This window comes from Gossypium hirsutum, chromosome A12, assembly GCF_007990345.1.
Source record: "Gossypium hirsutum isolate 1008001.06 chromosome A12, Gossypium_hirsutum_v2.1, whole genome shotgun sequence".
Lineage (NCBI taxonomy): Eukaryota > Viridiplantae > Streptophyta > Magnoliopsida > Malvales > Malvaceae > Gossypium > Gossypium hirsutum.
Window position 1 is genome coordinate 33,859,828 of NC_053435.1, and position 21,855 is coordinate 33,881,682.

The 21,855-nt window shown below is 32.5% G+C and overlaps 1 protein-coding gene across 2 annotated transcripts; it reads left to right on the plus strand.

The window, feature by feature from the left end:
* Window positions 1–1,628: 1,628 nt before the first annotated feature.
* LOC107919767 (phosphatidylinositol-3-phosphatase myotubularin-1) lies at window positions 1,629–18,353 on the plus strand. Of its 2 annotated transcripts, XM_041082350.1 has the most exons (19): window positions 1,632–1,908; window positions 1,993–2,061; window positions 2,312–2,386; window positions 3,151–3,222; window positions 3,892–3,961; window positions 8,376–8,425; window positions 9,206–9,495; window positions 9,664–9,737; window positions 9,826–9,889; window positions 10,076–10,141; window positions 10,527–10,626; window positions 10,727–10,840; window positions 11,346–11,515; window positions 12,375–12,459; window positions 12,820–13,032; window positions 13,232–13,291; window positions 13,392–13,456; window positions 14,291–14,570; window positions 16,798–18,353. In XM_041082350.1, exons 1-19 carry the CDS (start codon window positions 1,798–1,800, stop codon window positions 17,314–17,316), a joined length of 2,547 nt encoding a protein of 848 aa, XP_040938284.1. In that variant the 5' UTR covers window positions 1,632–1,797; the 3' UTR covers window positions 17,317–18,353. The 2 variants fall into 2 exon arrangements, with proteins under 2 accessions (XP_040938285.1, XP_040938284.1); XM_041082351.1 differs by lacking the exon at window positions 14,291–14,570 and having other exon boundaries at window positions 1,629–1,908.
* Window positions 18,354–21,855: the final 3,502 nt, after the last annotated feature.

The window sequence follows — 21,855 nt, forward strand, 5'->3', positions numbered from 1 at the left end:
TGCCACAACACATAAAATAATATTAAAAATAATTTCTCTGACTTCAGATTAATGGTCCCGAAACCACTGTTCGGACTGGGCCCAAAATCGGGCCGTTACATACAGTGACCACGCCAACACATAAAAACTAGAGACCTATATTTCACCAAAAAGCGAACCCTTCAAGCAAAACATTACAGACTTATCAGAATAACCAAACAGTCCACCAATCATGGTGCGACAAACAATACAAATACAAAATTGACGGATAGAGCACAAAATCAGCCATACTTTGGTTAAAACTTAACCAACTATTTGCCCATACAAACTATCAACTAAGACTACACCGGGCGAAGTGTTACAAGTAAATCTTTAAAAATGTTGGTAAATCATTAAAAATTTGGTATGAATGAATGTTAAGTTGATTAGGCCTGGGATACTCAAAACAATTTTAGAAATTTTGATAAATCCTTAAAAATTTTGGTAATTCCTTAGATATTTTAGTATAACCTTAGAAATTTTTGTAAAACTTTAGAAATTTTAATAAATTCTTAGATATTCTGGTAAATCCTTAAAAATATTGGTTTCGTTTTTTTTAATTAAGGTTGTGTTTGTTTCACTGAAAACAACTTTCGAAAAATGATTTCTGGAAAATGGATCAATTTTCTGAAAAAGCTAAATTTTCTAATGTTTGGATGATTCTCCGTAAGATATTTTCCATTCTTTGACATTTTTAAAATCATTCTCTAAAAGGTATTCTTAGTGAAACAAACACAACATAAATATATTTGTTACAAAATATTATAATAGTATTTCCTTTCGACAATTGAAATTTATTTTATAATAATTAATATCATATATAAACTTAGTAATAATTAATATCTAATTAAAACTTAATTTAAATTACATATATGAGAGTCTATAATGACACATCAAAGTCAGAAGAGATAAATGAAGCTAAGCATGATTTAAACAAATACTCATATTTACATAATTAAAATATTCCTATTTTATAATATAAAAAATTTATTATTAAATATTTATAAATTGTAATATATATTTATTATTAAAAATTAATATAAATACTTTTCAATAATATATTAATAATATTATTTAAACTTAATTATTATTGTTAAAAATTATTATTAAAATAAAATTTTAAATATTAAATAATTCATTAAAATAATAAATTATATTATTAATTCATTATATTATTATATATAAAGAATTAAATATGTATGTTTAATAATATTTAACATTGTAATATTTGATATTAAAATTTTAATATTTTATATATTTTCAAAAGTTAAAAATAAAAATTATTATAATATTAAATTTAAGTTAAGTTAATTTTTATATAAAAATAAAATTACAAAAATATTTTTTTTCATAAAACGACTTAGAAGAAAAATTTATTTGAAAATGCTTTCTTTTCCCTTGCTGAATTTACTTTTTATGAAACAAATAAAAAAATATTTTTATCAATAATTTTTATGAAATAAACACACTTTAAACATTAGAAGTTAATGTATGTTAAAAATATATAATGATAAACCGTATGATAAGCTGTTTGTAAGTAAAGGCTACCCTAAAAATCATTTAATTGTCAATCTGTCCGGATTGATAAATATTCTAATACATTTGTACATGTAGCGAACAGCTGGAAAATCCAACCCGCCACACTTGCGGTCAACATCACTAATCCTTTCCTTTCATTTGTTTGTCTCTCCGAACTTAATTTTTCAAAACCTTCGAAAATTAATAAAATTTCAAAAAAAAAAAAAACAGAGGACGAATTGGAGTCAATACTCGACTGACATGGCTGCACTTCGGCCTCCTAGATCGGTCTCCTCCCGAGACAGTTCTGATGGTAGCGAGAGGTTGGACGGTGCTGGTAGCTGGGACGCCCTTGAATGGACCAAAATTGAGGTTTTTCTTTTTGTGGATTCTAGGGTTGTTTTTTTAAATTACTTTATCATTTTTAATAAGTAATTAACAAAGTTTTAACTGTAGCCGGTTACAAGATCTGTTTCCCATGTTAATTCGGAGTTTCTGCTTGAAGCTGAGCGAGTTATAGAGGAGGTACTTCTGAATTTTTTTTCTTTTATTTTTATTTCCTTTCGATTTTTCTTGAAATTATGGATTTTGAATTCTATTCATAGATAACTTAGATCACCCATTATCATTTGATTGAAATGAGAAATTCCAAGATTGTTAATTTCAAGAATCTTGATAAGTAGGTGAATTCTGTAAAATGAAGTTTCTGCTTCTTTCTTTAAATATTACAATAGCACATCTTAAAGTAATGGCACTTTGGAATATCTATTTTTAGGGCCATGGAGTTGTTCTTGTTAATAGAGATGAGGCCGGAACTTTGTTCGTTACCAACTTTCGACTTCTCTTTCTTGTAAGTAATTTGCCTTATGGCATTTAGTATTTGGTTAACTATTGCTGTCTTGCATTATTTGGCCAACATACATCAGCATCACTTTAAGCTCTTTTTGGTGAATGAAGAAATTTTTGAGTAATAGCACATACAAATATTCTGAGATTTCAAACTTGAAATAGATGGCATTTTTCCATAGGGATTATAAAAATTAGTTCTATGCTCCTGAAAATGCACTTAGTTACTTGGTATTCTAACAATGGAGTTCATTCTCCAGTTTTTTAAGCAAATGGGCAAATTTTATGTTTGTTTAAGAACTTCTTTAGATTGATATCAACCTTAATATTGCAAATTAAATGGTGTCACCGTACTCTCTGTTTTGACATTAGTATCAGCATGAAAACTGTCAGTCTCACACTAGAATATGCTCTATGTGATACTCAGCTTTAATATGAACTCATTCTATATAATGCTTTTAATGTTGAGAAGAAAATGAAGATGACAGAACAGATGGAAGAGATGAAATGCTTTTTCAAAAGAACTCATTGGTATTAGAAGTGATGGGAATTACAATAGTGCTCGTATGAGTTGATGATACTAAAAAATGGGTGGGATGCTGCATAGCTTTGGGACTTATTGTTTCTATTTCCTTTTATAAAACTTCATTAACATTGTATTTCAAAAATTTCTTTTATACGCATGCATTAATAGTAATTTAGTAGGTTTTTTTATGCATTTTTGTTACGACTTCAATGTAATTCATCTAATTTTCCTCTTTTCAAAAGAGTGATGGCACCAGAAATATTGTTCCACTAGGCACCATTCCTCTGGCAACAATTGAGAAATTCAACAAAATGGTAAGTTAATTTGTTGTTAAGCTTGGAGATATGAACTTTGAATTCAATGTATAGACCTAATGGAATAATGCATCGCAACAACTTGAATGCTTAATTGATGTGGATATGACAAACTACATAAATAAAGTATGTTGGAATGATTTTGAGTGAGATTTGTGCAAAGCATTGGGATTAAAAAGCCATTTCATGAAAACCTTTATTCATCTTTGACAAGATAATTGAACAGTAAGTGCAATTGTCAAACGAATTAGGTCAAATAAATGTTAGAAGCCACCTTGGTTATTCACTGGAGGCCTACGCAATCTTTAGATCAGATGTGATCTAAGAGTGACTATGTTGTTATATGTACCCTATTATTTGAATAACCAATTTCACTCATGATACTTGAGAAGGTCTAAGCTGATAGGTCCCTTGCCTAGTTCCATAAGATGCCTAGAGATCTGAAGAGAAAAAATAAATAATAAAAGAATACATGCAATAGCATAGATAGGTTTTTAGTTCCTAACACTTGCATTTATATTATTCTTTAGAGTTTAGACTAAGTTTAGACGTGTGTGCCTATATATAATACCATTTTTTTTGTTTTAACTGTTGAATGCCCATATTAAATCTAAAAATCGTCTAGGTGGATTGATTTAATGTATTTTGCATTGATGGTGATTTGTGTAGGTAGTGAAGAATCAATCAGCTCCTCGCCAAATTGATAGATCTCCAACTCGCCGTCTCCTTCAAATCATAGGTATGCTATGTTTTAACGTCTTAATTGTTTAAAAAACATGTTTTCAGTATTTTAAATTTTGGACGAACATACTTATTCGTTGTTTATTTTATATAAGTGGTCAAGTGTCTGTAATTAGAAGCTACGTGAATTCTTTCATTTTATTTCGAGTGGATAGGCTTGTATATAAAAGAAAAAGCATCTACAAGATGAGCATTATGCATAAGGTAGTTGAAAAGAGAATGTCCAAATACATATTGGGAACATTCTTTTCCCGTAATAAAATATGTTTTAAATTTTGAAGTTTGATGGGACATGAGGCTACAGGAAGTGGTAAGGGCTAGAGGGGGGACAGAGAGAATGATTAGGGTTTACCTTTATTTGTAGAATGGGAGTATGGGTAGAATTATTACCATTATACTTCACTTTGGAATTAATGATTTAATAGATTTTGTAGATTGATAAATAAAAAATTACCTGTAAAGTGTTTCTTTAGGAATTGTAGGAAATTGGATCATACTTAAATTCTCTTCCTTGTAACAAAGGTAGAAATCGAGTGAACATAAAGAAAAAAATTATGGGTAAAGAAAAACTAATATTATTCACTACTAGTGTCACGGTGCTAGAATTTTAGTCTGGTAAACCGCGCGACCTTAGGCGATAATTTTACTTTAAATCCGCTTAAGTCAATCTAGCTTTTGAAAATGCGAGAATTCTCAATGAAATTTTCTAAGGCACCAAAACTTAGTGAAAGCAAACACAAATGATGAAGCAATGAACAAATAGGAAAGGACACTAGAAATGATTGCATACAAAGTGTTTGGGTAAATGCTCCTTAAGTATTTAATTACTATTGAATAGGATGATTACAAATTAGGGGGAAGACTTATATTTATAGTTGAACTCCCCACGATTCAACGATACAGTTTAAATTATATCGACTACTAAGATTAATGTCTATCTACTAGATGAGAGTCTTGAAGAATTTGAATTGTTTACAATCTTATCCCTAAGATTACAATATTTACTTTGATAACTCTAAATTACTAGAGGATTTCATTAGGCCATCAGGCTTTAAGTAGATGGGCATTTTTCTATGTTTCATGAATCGGGCCAATCCAAGTGGGTTGGATGAGCCCAATTTAATCAGATGACTTTGTTGGGCGATGTTCTGCGCATTGGTCATGGGCTTCCATCTATGGCCTGTGACATTCTCCCCTATACATTTTAGTGACACTCTCGTCGTGTCCCTAGAATGATGTTTGTCTTAACTCGTTTTGAAACTGCCACAATACCTTGGCTGATTCCCAACTAGTTGTTCTGTCAAGTAGTTCTTTCCCTCGAAACATTTGCTTTAGCTTATATCTCTACTGCTATCTAATTCGAACTATTTCTCCCCTTTGTACATCTCTATCGTAAGAGGCCATTGCTCTTGGGATCCCCTTAATTCTTACAAATAGGCTTTGACATAATTATTGTCGCTAACTCCGGTTTGTAAGCCTCTCGGCTAACTCACTTCAGAATTTTGAAAGGGCAATGTGTCTTTATCAAGTCAATGGTAAGTTATAATATAAAACATTAGAAAAGTGTTTGAAATGTACCTCACTCGTCATATTTACTCTTTTTTACTGTCCAATTTGCATCACTTCTTTACCAACAAAGTTCAATGCACAACTCAGTTTTCTTATAGGTGGTAGCCCCACTAATAACTCAACAGGCTTCATATCGGTTTGCTGCCCCTCTAGTATTTTCGAGATCTCTTTATCCCTTCGAATTACCAAGTCGATGTTCTCACCACAAGGAACATTCTTGGCTAGTTGCATTGTCAATAGTGTCTTAGCTCCATCCTGTGCGTCACGACTCACTTGCATAGTGCATTGTTGTTGAGGATCCAAAATATATATGTCTTCGGCAAAAAGAATCAAAAGAGCACCAATCTGATCAAGAAAATTTAAGTCAAACACAAAGTCGTAATCATCTAAATGAATTGCCTCAAAATCTTTTTTTGCCTTTGTAATCATCAATCTGTAACTCAACTCTTTGTGTTACTCCCATAGTTGGTACCTCTTTAGAATTTACAGTCTTGATCCTTCTAGTTTTTTTGTTAACGGTGAGACCAAGTTGATTCGTAGCTCTCTCACATGAACAAGTTTGATGCCCCTGTATCAATAAGAGCATTCCTTCTTTGGTTTGCGATTTTGATGTCTGCAAACATCAACCTTTTCTGCTTGCGACCTTTCTTTGCTTCACAGAATTGAGTATCATCGTATCAAGCCTTAAAGCCTCACTATTTGGCTCCACCTCTTCTTTACTGATCATAGTCAGCTTGGATTACTGTAGGCAATCCCGCATTTTATGTGAACTACAACATAAGAATCACTGTATTGACTCCTTTTCACTCTTCTTCTCCTTTGGTTTGTTGTTGGGCTTTCACTTCCTCTTTTGTGGTTTCCAATTGCCACCATTGCCATTTTTAATTTGTCCCTCGTGATTTCCGCCATCGTTGCATGTCCTCTTAGGCTTAGAGAACTCAAACTTGTTTTTCTTCAAACCAAGCTCGATTAAGGACTCTACTATGGTTATGGTTTTGGTAAATTCCTACTTGGCCCATGACTTCAATTCATCTATAAAAAAGAAGAATGCCACTTTTTCACCCAAATCAGAAATCTAGAATATCAGGTCACTGAACTCCCGTACGTACTCCCTAACTAGGTCTTGTTGCATAAGTTGGCGCAACTTAGTCCGGACCTCATCCTCAGCATACTTTTGGTAAATTTGCCCAACTTCTTTTGGAACTCCACCCAAGTCCTAATTGTTGTTTCACCTCATTTCTTCTCTATGGACCTACGACGCCACAATAAAAGAGTGACTTCAGTAAAATACATAGGATTAGGGAGCTATTGTTCCATTCCCTAGAGAACATTGTCCACATTCCTTGCGAACCTAGTACCCTTAAACTCTTTAGGCTTGGGTACATCTATGTTAGGCTTGGGTGTCGCAGCCAACACCCTATTACCCACGGTTGCTTTGCAAAAAATGAGCCCCTCAATCTCCTTCAAAGCTGCCACCGTAGCTTCAAGAGCATCACCCCTCTCTGTTAACTTAGCCACAGTGGAATTGAGAGCTCATTGCACCTCTTCCACATCGACATTGAGGGTGTCCAACACTTGTCCTTTGAGCTCATCTCTCCTCGTGTCCAGCTCTACGGTGCCTCTAGAACTACCTCGAGGCTTTCTTTCATATCTCCCACGGAACCCTCGAGTTTGACAATCTTGCCTTCCTAAGTCGATAGCATATCTCTTGATCCATTAGCTTTCTTGGACCTCCACAAGTCTCCATTTGGGAGATTTTGATCCTCTATTTCTTTCGTCATCTCAACTCAGCGCTTTACGAACCTTGACTTTGATACTAAACCATCACGGGACTAGAACTTTAGTCTAGCAAATCGCGCGACTTTAGTTGATAACTTTGCTTCAAATTCGTCTAAGTCAGCCTAACTCTAAAAAAGGCGATAATTCTTAAAGAAATTTTCTAAGGCATCGAGACTTAGTAGAAGCGAACACATTAGAGAAGAAACAACAAGCAAATAGGAAAAGGCACCAGAAAAGATTGCAGACAAAATATTTGAGTAAATGCTCTCAAAGTATACAATTATTTTTGAATAGGATGATTACAAATGAGGGGAAAGCCTCTATTTATACTTGAGCTCCCTTCGATCCCACGGTACAGTTCAAATTACATCGACGATTAAAATTAATATCTATCTACAAGATAAGAGTCCTAAATAATTTGAACTTTTTACAATCTTATCCTTAGGATTACAATATTTACCTCGGTAACTCTAAATTACTGGAGAGTTTTACTGGGCCACCGGGCTTCAAGTAGATGAGCTTCCATCTATGATCCACGAATCGAACTAGTCCAAGTGGGGTTGACTGAGTGCAATTTAATCAGTTGACCTTGTTGGGCGATTCTGTACGCATTGATCATGAGCAGCTCATGACGCTGGGTATCCTATTTATACAAGTTATATGAGTTAAGAAAAAAGTAAAAGTAAATAATAACTCTAAAAAGACCTATACAAAATAATATCTAAAAAATTTCTTTAGTATCTTATTTAAAACACTCCTATTATAATAAATTTTCACATATGTAGTGGAAACCTATAACATACTTGTAAGAGATCCTTTTAGTTTAAGAAAACTGATAAGTGTCACCAAAATGGCTAGATGGTTTTATAAGATTGTGTGGTCCACCGTTCCAATTCCTAGACTCCTACTAAGATTTCGAATTAGGTTCAAATGTCTACCAGAATTAATCTTGTTATAGTTTAATGCAAACAACTGTCATTTAGGTCATAGACAATGCTATTCTGCTTTTCTAATTTTAGTTGGTATGGAAATAATGGACCTAAAGGCTTCTCTTACTTCTGCAGGAAAAGATATGAGAATTATTGTGTTCGGTTTTCGCCCTCGAACCAAGCAGGTTTTGGTTTCGATTATATTCTCAGTATAATGTGTATGTATGTACGATATTTTATTTATTTGCTTTTTGCACCTGAGCATTGGGCTCAGTTTTAGGTGAATGTATTCCCTACTCAAAGAGCTGACTCTACTCCCTAAATCTTTTTTCTTTTTTTTTTCTTGTTGATAATATATGTGCATTTGTTATATCAATTAAGGCTTGAAGAAGTTTTCTGTTTAGTATTGTTTAAAGAATTTGAAAACAAGGAAGGTGCAATTTCTGCTAAGCTTAGCGCATAGGATTATTTTAGATTTAAGGTGGGAGATGAATCATATCATGTTCTCTACAACCACAAACTGCTGATGGTGCAATTTCTGCTAAGCTTAGCGCTTAGGATTATTTTAGGGTTAAGGTGGGAGATGAATCATTTCATGTTCTCTACGACTAAGCTTTGCGCATGGAATTATTTTAGGGTTAAGGTGGAAGATGAATCTTATATTCAATGGGCATAAATATGCCAGAATTGCATAGTAATGACACTAAGTCCATGAAATTTTTTTCTAGGCATAACATGGTGCTTTATCTTATTCTAGAAAAGGAAAATTTGTTTTAACTTTTTGGAAAAATAAACACTTGTAATACTTGTACAAGTTTCAAGGAAGTTCAAACATCCTTTCCTTTTCAATTCAGTTAATATAGAAAAGAAAATTAGTAAACTATCATATTGTTTGACCTTACATCTCAGAGATTTAAGTAATTTATATGAAGAAATTAATGCGGTTGTAATTTTTTTCTATGTAGAGGCGTGTTATATTTGATGCATTACTGAGATGTGCAAAGCCAGCAAGAATTTGGGATCTTTATGCTTTTACTTGTGGACCGTCCAAATTCAGTAAGCCAAACTCAAAGGTGCGGTTACTGAATGAATACTTCCGCCTTCTTGGAAAAGACTCCCATTGTGCATCTGTGAGTATGGTTGAAGAGGGGTCATTTACATTGTCTAATGATTTATGGAGAATAAGCAACACAAATTCCAACTATACAGTGTGTTCGAGTTATCCATTTGCATTGATTGTTCCAAAAAGTATTAGGTAAGGTATTGGGATCCCCTTTGAGATGGCAAGGGGAAGACATAAAGGAAATCAGAGCCAGTCTTTCCTTATTTTCACTTTTGAATCAGATCGTTGTGGATAAGGCTAGTTTCATAATTATTGCTATATGTAAGGAACTAATCTTCATCTGGAACTAATTTTTGCTAGTGACGAAGAAGTGATCCAAGCTTCAACGTTTCGTGCAAGGTGTAGGATACCTGTAGTTTCTTGGTGTCACCCTGGTATATGATAATTTTTGTGTATGCCCCCCCCCCCCCTCTTAATGATATATGTTCGTCCTTGATTTGTGATACCTGCATTGGATAACAGGAAATGGAGCAGTTCTTGCCCGTTCAGCCCAACCCTTGGTTGGTCTTATGATGAATATGAGGAGGTATTACTTAGTTTTTGATGAACCCCAAAGCCCTTCAGTGAGAAATATATTGATATATATTGCATATCTAAAGTTTCTAATAAAATGATGCATGGCTAAAATGATATCTATGGCAAACTTATTTTTTGGTTTTTCTTTCAAGGAGTATGGTTCATCTAATTTTTCATTTTTATTATTCTTCTATAGCAATGCCGATGAAAAGTTGGTCGCTTCGCTTTGCACTCAACTTGTTGATGGAAAGGGTTCAAGGAGGTACTCTGTTTTGTTGATTCCTGTATTATGTCATAGGTTGTTTTTCCTTATCATAAGTATCAGCATCTACTTCCCTACTTTAAACTGCTCCTAGAATAAGTGGTGTATATCAATTATCAAATTAAAATGTGTTTATTTATTTTATATTCCACTAGATTTTACAATGACTTCATTTTCATAATCACATGGGAGCTTGCTCACAAAGAAAGATCCTCGTGTTTTTAAGTAACCAGATTTTTAGAATATGCCTTGATAGTATACATGTTTTTTGAACTTTTAATGGTTTGTTTCTGTTTTGCTTTTGTTCCAGAAGGATGAAAGTAATGTCCATATAGGAATTGCTGGTGTTACCTCTATTTTAACATTGTTTCTTCTGCCAATTTAGAAAGCTATATATTGCTGATGCAAGACCAAGAAAAAATGCATTGGCAAATGGAGCAATGGGAGGGGGCTCGGAGTCTTCTTCAAACTATTTTCATTCTGAGGTCTGTCTTAAGTTTGAGCTTGGAAGATATGCATCTCTACCTAATAAAATTTGGCTCTGTAGTTTTTAGTGCCCTAATTTTTTTTTGTTCTCCTTGTCAGATAGTTTTCTTTGGGATAGACAACATACATGCAATGAGAGAAAGTTTTGCTCGGCTTAGAGATTATTTAGACACTCACGGTGCCACATCATCAGATGGAATGTCTTCATTTTTGGTTAGCCCTGCAGTTCTGACCCTATTAAGATCTTGATCAGTTACTGGAAGTGCATTTAGAGAGAACCATGAGGATATTTGGTGCATTAACTTGAATAAAGTTTGTGAGGAATTTATGTGCATAAACCTTCTTCCTAAAGAAATATAATCTACTTTTGTTTCTTTTATTTCTCTTTTCTTTTGTGGATAAAAATCTAGCTGATAATACCAAGTGTGTACTATTATGATCCTTCTCCCTCCCCGCTGGCCCCCCAAAAAAATAATAATATAAATGAATTTATTGTGTTGAGCTGTATTTATAGTATTTTGAATATGAATATGTTAGTATGCTAGATCATTCCTGATGTTTACTGGTCAGTCAGCTTCTTAGAGCATCTGAGATTGGTATACATCAAGAACATAAGCTGACAAGAATTTCACATGAAGTTCTATGTGGCCCTGTCAACTATGTTGATGCGTGATATTATTGTTGTGAACATCTAATCTATGGAAGTTGTAACTTACAGAGACATGGCGGTTCAACTTGGGGTGGAGGAAATCTCAGCAGTATGTCTGCTTCAGTATCAACCCTTGGTGACAGTGGTTGGTTAATACATGTTCAAAGTGTCTTGGCTGGTTCAGCTTGGATCACTGCACGCATTGCTTTGGAATCAGCATCTGTGCTTGTGCATTGCAGGTTAGTATTATTTTAGTTCATGCCTACATTTATTGGTCTAATCTTTGTTGCATTTAAGTACCTTTATCTATTTGTTTTAAAGTTGATTGGAGGATAGGCAAGTTCTTTCCATTGTCTTTGGACTTGTTTCTCTTAGTGATCAGCACTTGAGCAAGTGAAATGGGTCTTTTTGGTTCATTGCACTGGCATTATTCTTTTTTACTGCTCTCATTAGTTCAAATTATTCTTGCTTATATATCATTGTTTAACTGGTGGAACCTGTATCACTTTGTGAAATGGACTTGATGACTTCTATTTGGTGCAATCAGTTCTTTTAACTTTTTAATTTGGTTTGATTGAGCTATTCACTTGAATCTGTTTTACTGGTAGTGAGTTGGTCAGTTGGCTTAAAACTAAAATTGTTGAAAATGAAAAAGGAAAAGAAAAGATAACATGTGAAAATCTATGTAGTAATTCAATCCTAAGCCCTGTAGAAGCCTCAAGGCAAAATTCATTGTGATATAAAACTTAAGTCAGATGTCAGACCCAGTTTATCTTACAAAATAAATAAAAGGAAGAAGATTAAAAAAAATTCTATGTTTCTCTCCTCATCAATATGCCCTATGGTATGAGGCCACTGCCATGCTCAACTCAACACACAACCAATCCCTTCCCCCCAACCCCACCACCCCCCCCCCCCCCGCGGGGTACCAAAAAAAAAAGAAGGAAAGAAAGAAAAAAAAAATCCTTCTAATCTCCTCAGCCATGCCAACAAATTCATCTACCAGTAATTTATGTGAATACCATTACATCTGTTGTTTGCCTTCTTTTTCTTTTCACATATCAGTTTAATTATCCTTTCTGGACTGTTTTAATGTAGTGATGGATGGGATAGAACAAGTCAGCTGGTTTCACTAGCAAACCTGATGCTTGATCCATATTACCGGACATTCGCTGGTTTTCAGGTATTTTTCTGAACAATGGCCTTGTCAACAAACAACCCCACCATCTCTCTTTGCATTCTCCATTTTTAGAACATATTTCTCATTTGCAACACTATGGCCCAAGACACTTATTATGTAATAGGTTTTGCTTGTACCTTTTCCTTTTCACTTCACTCAGCAAGACAGCATCACATATTTAGCATTACTTTTGAGAAAAATAGCTGTCATGTTCCCCCACCTAAAAGTGGTTTTGCAGTTTAAATTCCCTTTAGGCACATCCAGGTGAGATGCTGATGGTTTTTCAGTGCCTTGTGAACTTGGGAATTGGGATAACAACTTGGAAAAATGTCTCTTACACGGGATTATTACATCTTAATACAGGCACTTGTTGAAAAAGATTGGCTAGCTTTTGGTCACCCATTTTCAGATCGCATTGGAATGCCAAGTGTGTCTGGAACTTCATTTGACTTAAACAGACAATCTTCCACTGGGAATCTGTCATCATCTCCAGTACGCCAATCTTCTGGATCATTCACACCTCAAACTTCTAATACATCTCATGCGCAGAACAATTATTCCCCCATATTCTTGCAGGTATGTGTGCTGAAATATTTTTGGTTATTCTTTCACTGAAGTTCCGTTTCATTTTAGTTTGATAATTTTCACATTTAATGAAATTGTGAAATCTTTGGGGGCTTCTATTTCACACAAATTATAATTAATAGATATCTTATTTTGATGCTGTTGTTAATTAATCAGTCTAATTTCAATTCAAGCATTTGTTGTTTTGCAGTGGGTTGATTGTGTTTCTCAGTTGTTAAGGATGTATCCATTTGCTTTTGAGTTCTCCTCAGTATGCATCTTTCTTTTATGCATGGCAATTTTTTTGACTTTATCCTTTATTTTCTCCATAGTTACTGATTTAGTGACATTCTTACTTTATGTTGATTTAGACTTTCCTGGTGGATTTCTTGGACTGTGTGCTCTCGTGTCGTTTTGGAAATTTCTTGTGTAACAGGTAATTTCTCTATTAGTAGCTTTAGCCTGCTGTGCCAACTTAAGTTTGCTTGCTGAAGAATTTGAGAAATGTGAAAATTGGTGGGAGACGGGGGTGTCTGGGAAAAAATGGTGCAACAAACATTTAGGGCCTTTTACAGGCAATGCACAGGTGATCATTGTCCATTCTATCTATGAAACTTAAATTAGTTCCTCTGAAATAACTTTCATCTTTGTTTCCTATCCTCTATGATCTATGCCTTACAAAATATCTAAAATTTATAAGATACTCTTGAAGTCAGAGGCTCAGAGCAAACGTATTCTCAACCATGGCTTTATTTAAAATACGTGCACTTTGCTTCTGAGATTCCATGGGGGTTCATTCAATTCGATTGTTGAGAAAACTAGCCATCTGTACCCGTATCATTCATCAAAATTCTACTGCTTTTTAAATTTTCATAATTTGGCACTTGATGGAAAATAGTGTATATTTATGCATAAAACCTATGGGCATCTTTATTCTGGAATCATTGTGTTTATTGTTGCAATCTTCTGCATTTCTGAAAGATCAGATGATTTATAAGCTTGTAGAAATGTGGAAGAAAAGCACATTGTTCTTTCTACCTTCAAGCCTGAGTTCTACAATTTGTTTCATAAACTTTTGAGGAGCCTAAATTATTTCCTTCACTGGTTAGTCCAAAAATTGTGGGTAGCTGCATTAGTACATAAAGGAAGTTTTATATATTTCAAGATGACCTCATTGAATTGAAAGTAACAATTTTGTTTTCCTTGCTATTCAAATTTCCTCCAAACCCCCTTTTGAAGTGTCAATTATTTTGTTTATTTATATTTTCAGTGAGGAGGAGAGAGAAAAATGTGGTATCCATGAAGCATGTGGATGCTTGTGGGCCTATTTCGCTGATCTGCGTTCTTTGGAGGGGAGTTCTCATGCCCATTATAACCTCTTCTATGATCCATTGAAACATAATGGGCCAATTTTTCCTCCAGCAGCTGCTTTGGCCCCAACACTTTGGCCCCAATTTAATCTTCGTTGGGCTTGTCCTTCTGAATCCCAAGCTGGTGAACTTGAGGCTGAATCCAGGAGCATGGCTATAAAGTTTTCTGAACTGCTAAAGGTATTTGAAAACAGAGAATAGAAAAAATCTCTGTAAAAGAAAACAGAAAGATCATTGAGGAATTCTAAGCTACTTAATAAAAGAAACTATCCTATTCTAATGCTTAGAATCTGTAAACTTTTGAAATTAGTAGCAAGAACTAAGGAAATGGTATTGTCATCAAGAAAAAATAAAAATAAAAGGTTATAAGATGCTGTTAGTCCCTGTACTTTGAAAAAATTTGAGATTTAGTCCTTGTATTTAAGAAGTTAAAAATTAAGCTAAAAATTAAGTCCTACTTGTTTGATTTAAAAATCTTTAGTCGAGTCATTAAAGTTGTAAGTATTTTTTGTCTAAATTTGTCAACTTGGAATTTTGATTAGGCTGCCCTCGTATAACGTGACATATGATTAACAGAAAATAAACATGTTAAATTGACAAATTTTTATAGAAACTAGCAACAATAATAATGATTACACAAGGATTTTTAAATTGAAAAAGTCGGGAGGATTGAATTTTTAACTTAAAAAGCACTAGGACCAAATCTAAAATTCTATACGAGTACAGGGACTAACTGCGCATTCTAACCAAAATAAAATAATACCCTAAACTAACTCCTAGAAGTCTAGAAATAAATAAATCCTTGACCTGTCAACACCGAACACTCCCCCTCTAGCTGGTGAATAGATGTTCATTCCCAGCTTGTCCACTAGCACTTCAAAACTTGGTTTAGGCAGTGCATTTCTAGGGACATCTGCTATCTGTTGTTTGCTAGGCACATAGGTCAAGCAAGTTAACTATTTTTTATCTGATAAAATGCATATTTATCCCAACATATTTTGTTCAGTCATGATGAACCGGATTTTTTGCAATACTTATGGTTGCCTTGTTATCTCAAATACTTTCATAGGTTCCGTGCTAGGCACTTTCAGTTCTTCCATAACCTCTTTAACGAAATCAGCTCACAAGTTCCATGTGCAAGGGCTCTAAGGCTCTGCTTGGTATGGAGGATGGAAAAGAGTGATGATGGAAAATTTTTCAATCTAATGGTTAAGCTACAAAGTAAGAAAATGGTTATGAATCTTAACCATTTGATTAACAAATTTTCCATCCTCCATACCAAGCCGAACCTAAGGGCTCTAAATTTAGCCTCTATGCTGCTGCGAGCTACAACTGGTTGCTTCTTGCTTCTCCAAGAACCAAATTCCCCCAAAGCATTGTATAGTAATCTGATGTGGACCTCTTATCTTCAACTGAACCTGCCCAATCTGCATCAATAAATGCCTCCTCACTTCTCTGCTCATTTTTCTTTAACAACAAGCCTTTACCTAGAGTAGACATATTCAGCCACTGAAAGATCACCTTGTTTGCTGTTTCTTAGAGGAGATTGAATCTCAAAATGTTGTGCTGTGTTTTCCAGATCCAACTACATTTCAATGGCCATGCCCCATATCTCCTTTGCTCTCTGGTAGAATAAATAAGTCTGGCCAACCTTGGCTTTCAAGGAATTAATTAACCGGGCCATGATCATAATATTTTTCTGACTCCCAAGTTCAGTAACCTGCTTCTCCTTTGTTGGGTTTTACCTTGGCACATATCATGTAACCAAATTTTCCTTTGCCTCGAATTACCAACATAACCACTTGAGACCATTCAAGAAAATTGGTCCCACTAAAGTTTGTGTTGGGTTATTTGGAGAGAATGGATTTCCCCACCAGTAGAAATCGTAGATGAGGACATACTACCAGAAGGTTCAGATAACACCTCTGAATATTCCTCTAGAGTCGCATCTGAAATGGCTGTTTAGCCAAAATAAAAATCAGAGGAAAAATAAATCTGATACCATGAAAACAGAAAGTAGGAAGAATTTCTGTAGAAGAGAACAGAAAGAAATTCATTGTTATGTGCCATTGAGGAATTCTAGGCTACTTAATACTAGAAACTATGTTATTCTAATTCTTAGTGTGTAAATTAGTAGAAACTAGGTAGCAAGAAATCAGGAATAATGTGGAGTAATGGAGAAAAATTAAAAACAAAATAATATTCCTAAACTACCTCATAGAAATATGGAAATTAATAAATTGGTGAGTTGTCATCAGTATTAAAATTTTCAGTTTTTGTCCATTAATTGTCCCCTTTGGTTATTTAGAAATACATGGTGTACTGGATAAATTGGGAACATGTAACAGTACTCACTAAGCGCAATTTTTTTTTAAAAAATATTTATTGGGTGCTGCAATGCTAACAGGCTAAAGAAGCAGCTGAAATGAAAGCTAAAGAGTACTCGGTGGCCATGGAAACATTGGAGGCAGAATTACGGAATGAGAAACGGCTCAGTAGCTCCGCAATGAACTTGGCCCAAAGAGCCAGCAAGGAAAGTGCTGCCATTAAGCGAGCCATACTGTCACTGGGGTGCAGGGTTAACTACACAAGTAATGGTGACTGTACTGTTGATGTTGAAAGTAATCCAACAGAATCTCAAGAAAAAAGTATGCAGTCTCCTCCTAGAAAAGAATCTGATGGTACAAAGGAGCGTGATGACAACTCAGATTTATCTGTTTCAGTTACAGTTGTGTCAGATGATGTTTCCAGCAGTCCACTCGGTCAAGTATGCGAAACTTTATGTCCTTTGCGTACACGGGATGGCAGCTGCCAGTGGCCAAGTGCTGGTTGTGCTCAGCTTGGTAGTCAGTTTGTTGGACTGAAGGCAAATTTTGATGCATTTGACCACCTGTCTATATATGATAGTTATTTTGAGTCTAACTGAAAGTTTGGATTCAGATTTCACAGATTCAATACAAGAAACCACAACTATGGCTCTTTTCAGACGCTGGCCTGGAGGTGAGGCAAAAATGTACTGCCCCAGCTTTTCAGATTCGTCTGGGGATATGTTGTTTAGAGAATGCAGTCATTTGTTATCTATCTAGTTTAGATATGATGAACAGAAGCAAGAACTTGTTCGTTTTAGAGGCTATGTGATTGATGCTGGTTTGATTTTTGGTACCATTCTTCAGTATCAGCTGCTATTACATGGTCATTCCTTTCTGGAATAAGAATAGTGAGTGTAAAGATTACGAGACCTACTTATTTTCTGCCATTGCCCCATAATCAATGTATACCGATTGACTGACTTCATACAGGTTCACTAGTAAAAGTCCGTTTCTTGATCTTCATATGTTCTTTCTCACTATTGTAAACAATGTGTCTTCTTGGAAGACGGGAAGATAGCTTAGTGCCGCTTGAATGAAAGATGAAGCTGAAATGACTGGCATGGAGCTCGATCCAATTGCCTCAGGAATGTCTTCTTTTGGTCCATTTGGTCTTCCCTCTGTTCTAGGAGTCAAATCCATGTATGCCAAGAAATTCTGAGTTTCAGATGAAATTAACCCCATGAAGATTGTAGATTATGTATGAAATGATGCATGAATATTGGTGCTGAAAGACGAGGATTTTCGAGGCTTTCAGTGTTGTTCAGAAGCTGTCCACATTTCCATGCTCCAAGCAACTGCAATCGGAAAACTGGCTCTGCGCTTGAAAGCTACGAAGGTAACTACTAAAAGGAGGTAATAAAGTCAATTTTTTGCTAAAGTTCGTTGGTGAAAAAAAAAATAGTTTTCACTAGGAAAAATAAACTTTACATATTCACTGCATAACATCGTAAACTTATGCCATATTATAGGCCCGTCAGTATTTATTTTTGTCATAATTGTGTTTAAAATATGTTTATATAATTTTGACATGTTTATGTATTAACGTTGTATTTGTGCATTCTGTGTTGTAATGTGTTTAATGTTATTCTTTGTATAACTTGCATGTTCATGGTTTAGTGGTGTGTTCTTGTCTGTGTTCCGTGTTTTAGATTTTGTGTATTGTGAAGGGCATAAGGTCAAAAGATTATAAAATTGTTGGTTAAAATATGCCACTGCACTTATTTCTTGAAATAAATTCTTTTATTAAATTTATTAGTGTGATATTTTGAAATAATAAAAAAATTTGATAGTCATATAACTAAAAAAATAGCCTTTGTAATGAATATAAATTTAACAAAACAATTTTAGTATTGTAAATAGCTACACTTGAATTTTGAAATTTGAAAAGTAAAGAGATTAAACTCTTAAAAATAAATTTATGTATAAAAATGTAAAAGGAATAAGTATTTAATGGTATTAATATCCTCTAACTAGTTAAACGATATTTTATTTGTATTATTATCATTTAAGTATGATATTTAATAATAAAATATAAAAATAAATTAATGCAAAATTTTATAATAAATTTTGTGGACAATTTGTTATCTATAAATATATTTAATAAATTGAACTTAAGAAATTACTTACAAATATAATTAAGCAATCCTCTTTTAATTTTAAAAGAAATTGATATAATAATTAAATGTTATATTGTTTTAGGGTATTACTCTTTTTATTTATGGTATTATTTAAATTTTTAACTAAGTTAGTATTACTCTCAGTCAGATCATAAATTTAGTTAGGAAATTATAGAAATATTCTTTCATAATTAAAATAAGTTAAATAATTTGAAATGTTTTAGTATTTAGTTTTAAAAGAATAATAAAAATATACCTATAGTGCGATTTGAACCCACATTAATCAATTACATTAACAAAACCTTTAATTTATCATTTAACCAGAGATTTTTTTTATTTTTTTTTATATATTTTAATTTTATTATGCACACTTTATTATTTCTATTAATTATATATATAATGTATTTGGTCAAGTTGATGTTACAACTTAACTTGACATCGCTTAAGATTGATGACAACACAAGGTTAATCAATCTATTTTTTTATTTATTTTAATATAGTACATATTTCATGTGTTGCTTTTAATTAGTTTTAAATAATATGTTTCATTATTTATTGTATGTTATTTTTAGCATATATTTGTGCTCTAAATTTATGGTTTCTACACGTAAACACGAGTGATAGGATTTTTAGTTATTCTTAGATGCATATTTATATTTTGAATAGGTGATTTATATAAACACTAGTATCTATCAATATCTCTATTCTATACTATTATTTAAACTCCTATTTGAGTTGGTGTCACAAGTTAATCGGGCACCAAATCGATTAGGAAAATTATGGAAATATTTTTTTGTAATTAAAATAATTTACATCATAAGGATATTTTAGTCTTATTATTATAGCAAAAACCAATAAGTGCATATGATAGAATTTAAATTTACACCAATTTTAAAAACCTTTAATTTATCACTCAACTGAAGTTTTATTTTGATATATTTATACATTGCAATTTTATTATGCATATTTTATTACCTTTATCAATTGTATATATTAATAATGTATTTGATTGAGTTGGTGTCACAAGTTGACACCGACTCAACATTGATGGCAACACTATGATCTAATTTAATCTATTTTTTATTTAAAGATTGTATATATTTAAATAATATATTTCATTATTTATTATATGTTATTACTAATTTTTAAACATACATTTGTGTTCTAAATTTGTAGTTCCCACACGTATACGAATGTGATAGGATTCCTAATTTTCTTTAAGGGTATAACAAGGAATTGCATCACCATGTGACATGGAATGTCAAATAGCGACAATATTGCACTGTATTTGAGCAACTAATGAAGGGTGATTTTAACATTTGCCATGTCAGAGCTAAAGTTATAAATAGGTAAAAGTATTATGGAGGTTCGGTTTTTAAAATAATAGATCAAACTGATTGAATCAGAAACTAGTAGTTTGATCGATTCAATTATTGCTCTTGTTATTGGAACTTTGTAGTTGACATTCTAAAATTGTATTACATTAGCACTTGAAATTCTTTTAAAGTATCGATGTAGCACAATTTCATAATGTTATATTATCAAACTATTATTTTTTTTAAAACAAATAGTTAATTTTATATATTTTTGAAGTTTAGAGATAAAAATGAATTTAATTATTAACTTCATATACTAAAGTGGATAAAAAATTTATAAGTACCGATGTGGATCCTTAAAAAATCATTATTAATTCCTCAAGCTATGCAATTAATTTATATGATTGTAAGTATCTATAAAACATGTGAGACATAAATTATATAATTTACTAAAAAAATAAAATAATTAGTAAAAAAAATTCAACAGCTTGGAATTATGCAAACTATTTAATAAGTTAAACTCACATTAACTTAGTAAATATATTTAAAAATTACATTTTAACCAATTAATAATTATTATAAGGCATTTTTGTTTTTTCATGTCTTCATGTAAAAATAAAAACAACTTAAAATACAAATGAAAAGATTAGAACCTAAGAGATCAAGTATTTAAGCTTAATCATTTCAATTAAATCTTCATTATTATCTCATGTGAAATTTTTACATAAAATTTATTTTTCACCTACATCATATTTAATGTATCAATATTTACTATTATTTAAGTTTTAATTTAATTGGTGTCAAAACTTAATTCGATACTAACTTAATCAAAAAATACAAACAAACCACATTTCAAACAACAAGTAATAATTATTATAGGTATTTTTGTATTTTCATACATTTATATAAAAATAAAAAAATAATTTTAAATATGTAAATGATAGAATTTGAACTTTAGGCATCTAACATATTACATATTAAACTTTATAACTTCAACCAAAGCTTCATTATTATCTTATATGATCTTTTTACATAAAATTTGTTTCCCACCCACATCAAATTGAATATATATAGATAATGTTGTTTATTGAGTTGGTGTTATAAGTCAAAATTATTTTTAATTTTTATAATTAATTTATATTTACCTATTTAATTTTTTTACTTGTAATTTAAACTTTTTTTTCATTTTTCTTTAGTATATATTGTTTATGTGTTATTTTATTTTTCTAAACTTACATTTTTATTTTAAATATTTGGTTTCATTACCAATTAATTTTTAACTTGATTGTTATAAACATTGTTGCTAATATAAGAGGATGCGACTTTAAACACGATAAAATACATTTACTCTTCTTTTTAAGGATGGGTTGTAGGTATTGTATCATAAAAGTGTGGATAAATTACACCAACAGTTATTTTAAAATAGTGTCATTCCTTTAGTTTACTTTCAGGATAATTTTTTAAAGTGATCACTTAACTGTTATCTCGTTAACAAAAGCTACTTCATTGTGCATAGTCAGTATTTTTATATTCTATTGTAAAAATTACAAAATAAAAAATTATTCTTTCAATCCCTTTAAAAATTATAAAAATTTTAATTTAACACCCTCCCATAAGCATTCTTTTTATCTTAATTTTAGGCAGTTGAAACCAGATTGTCGTA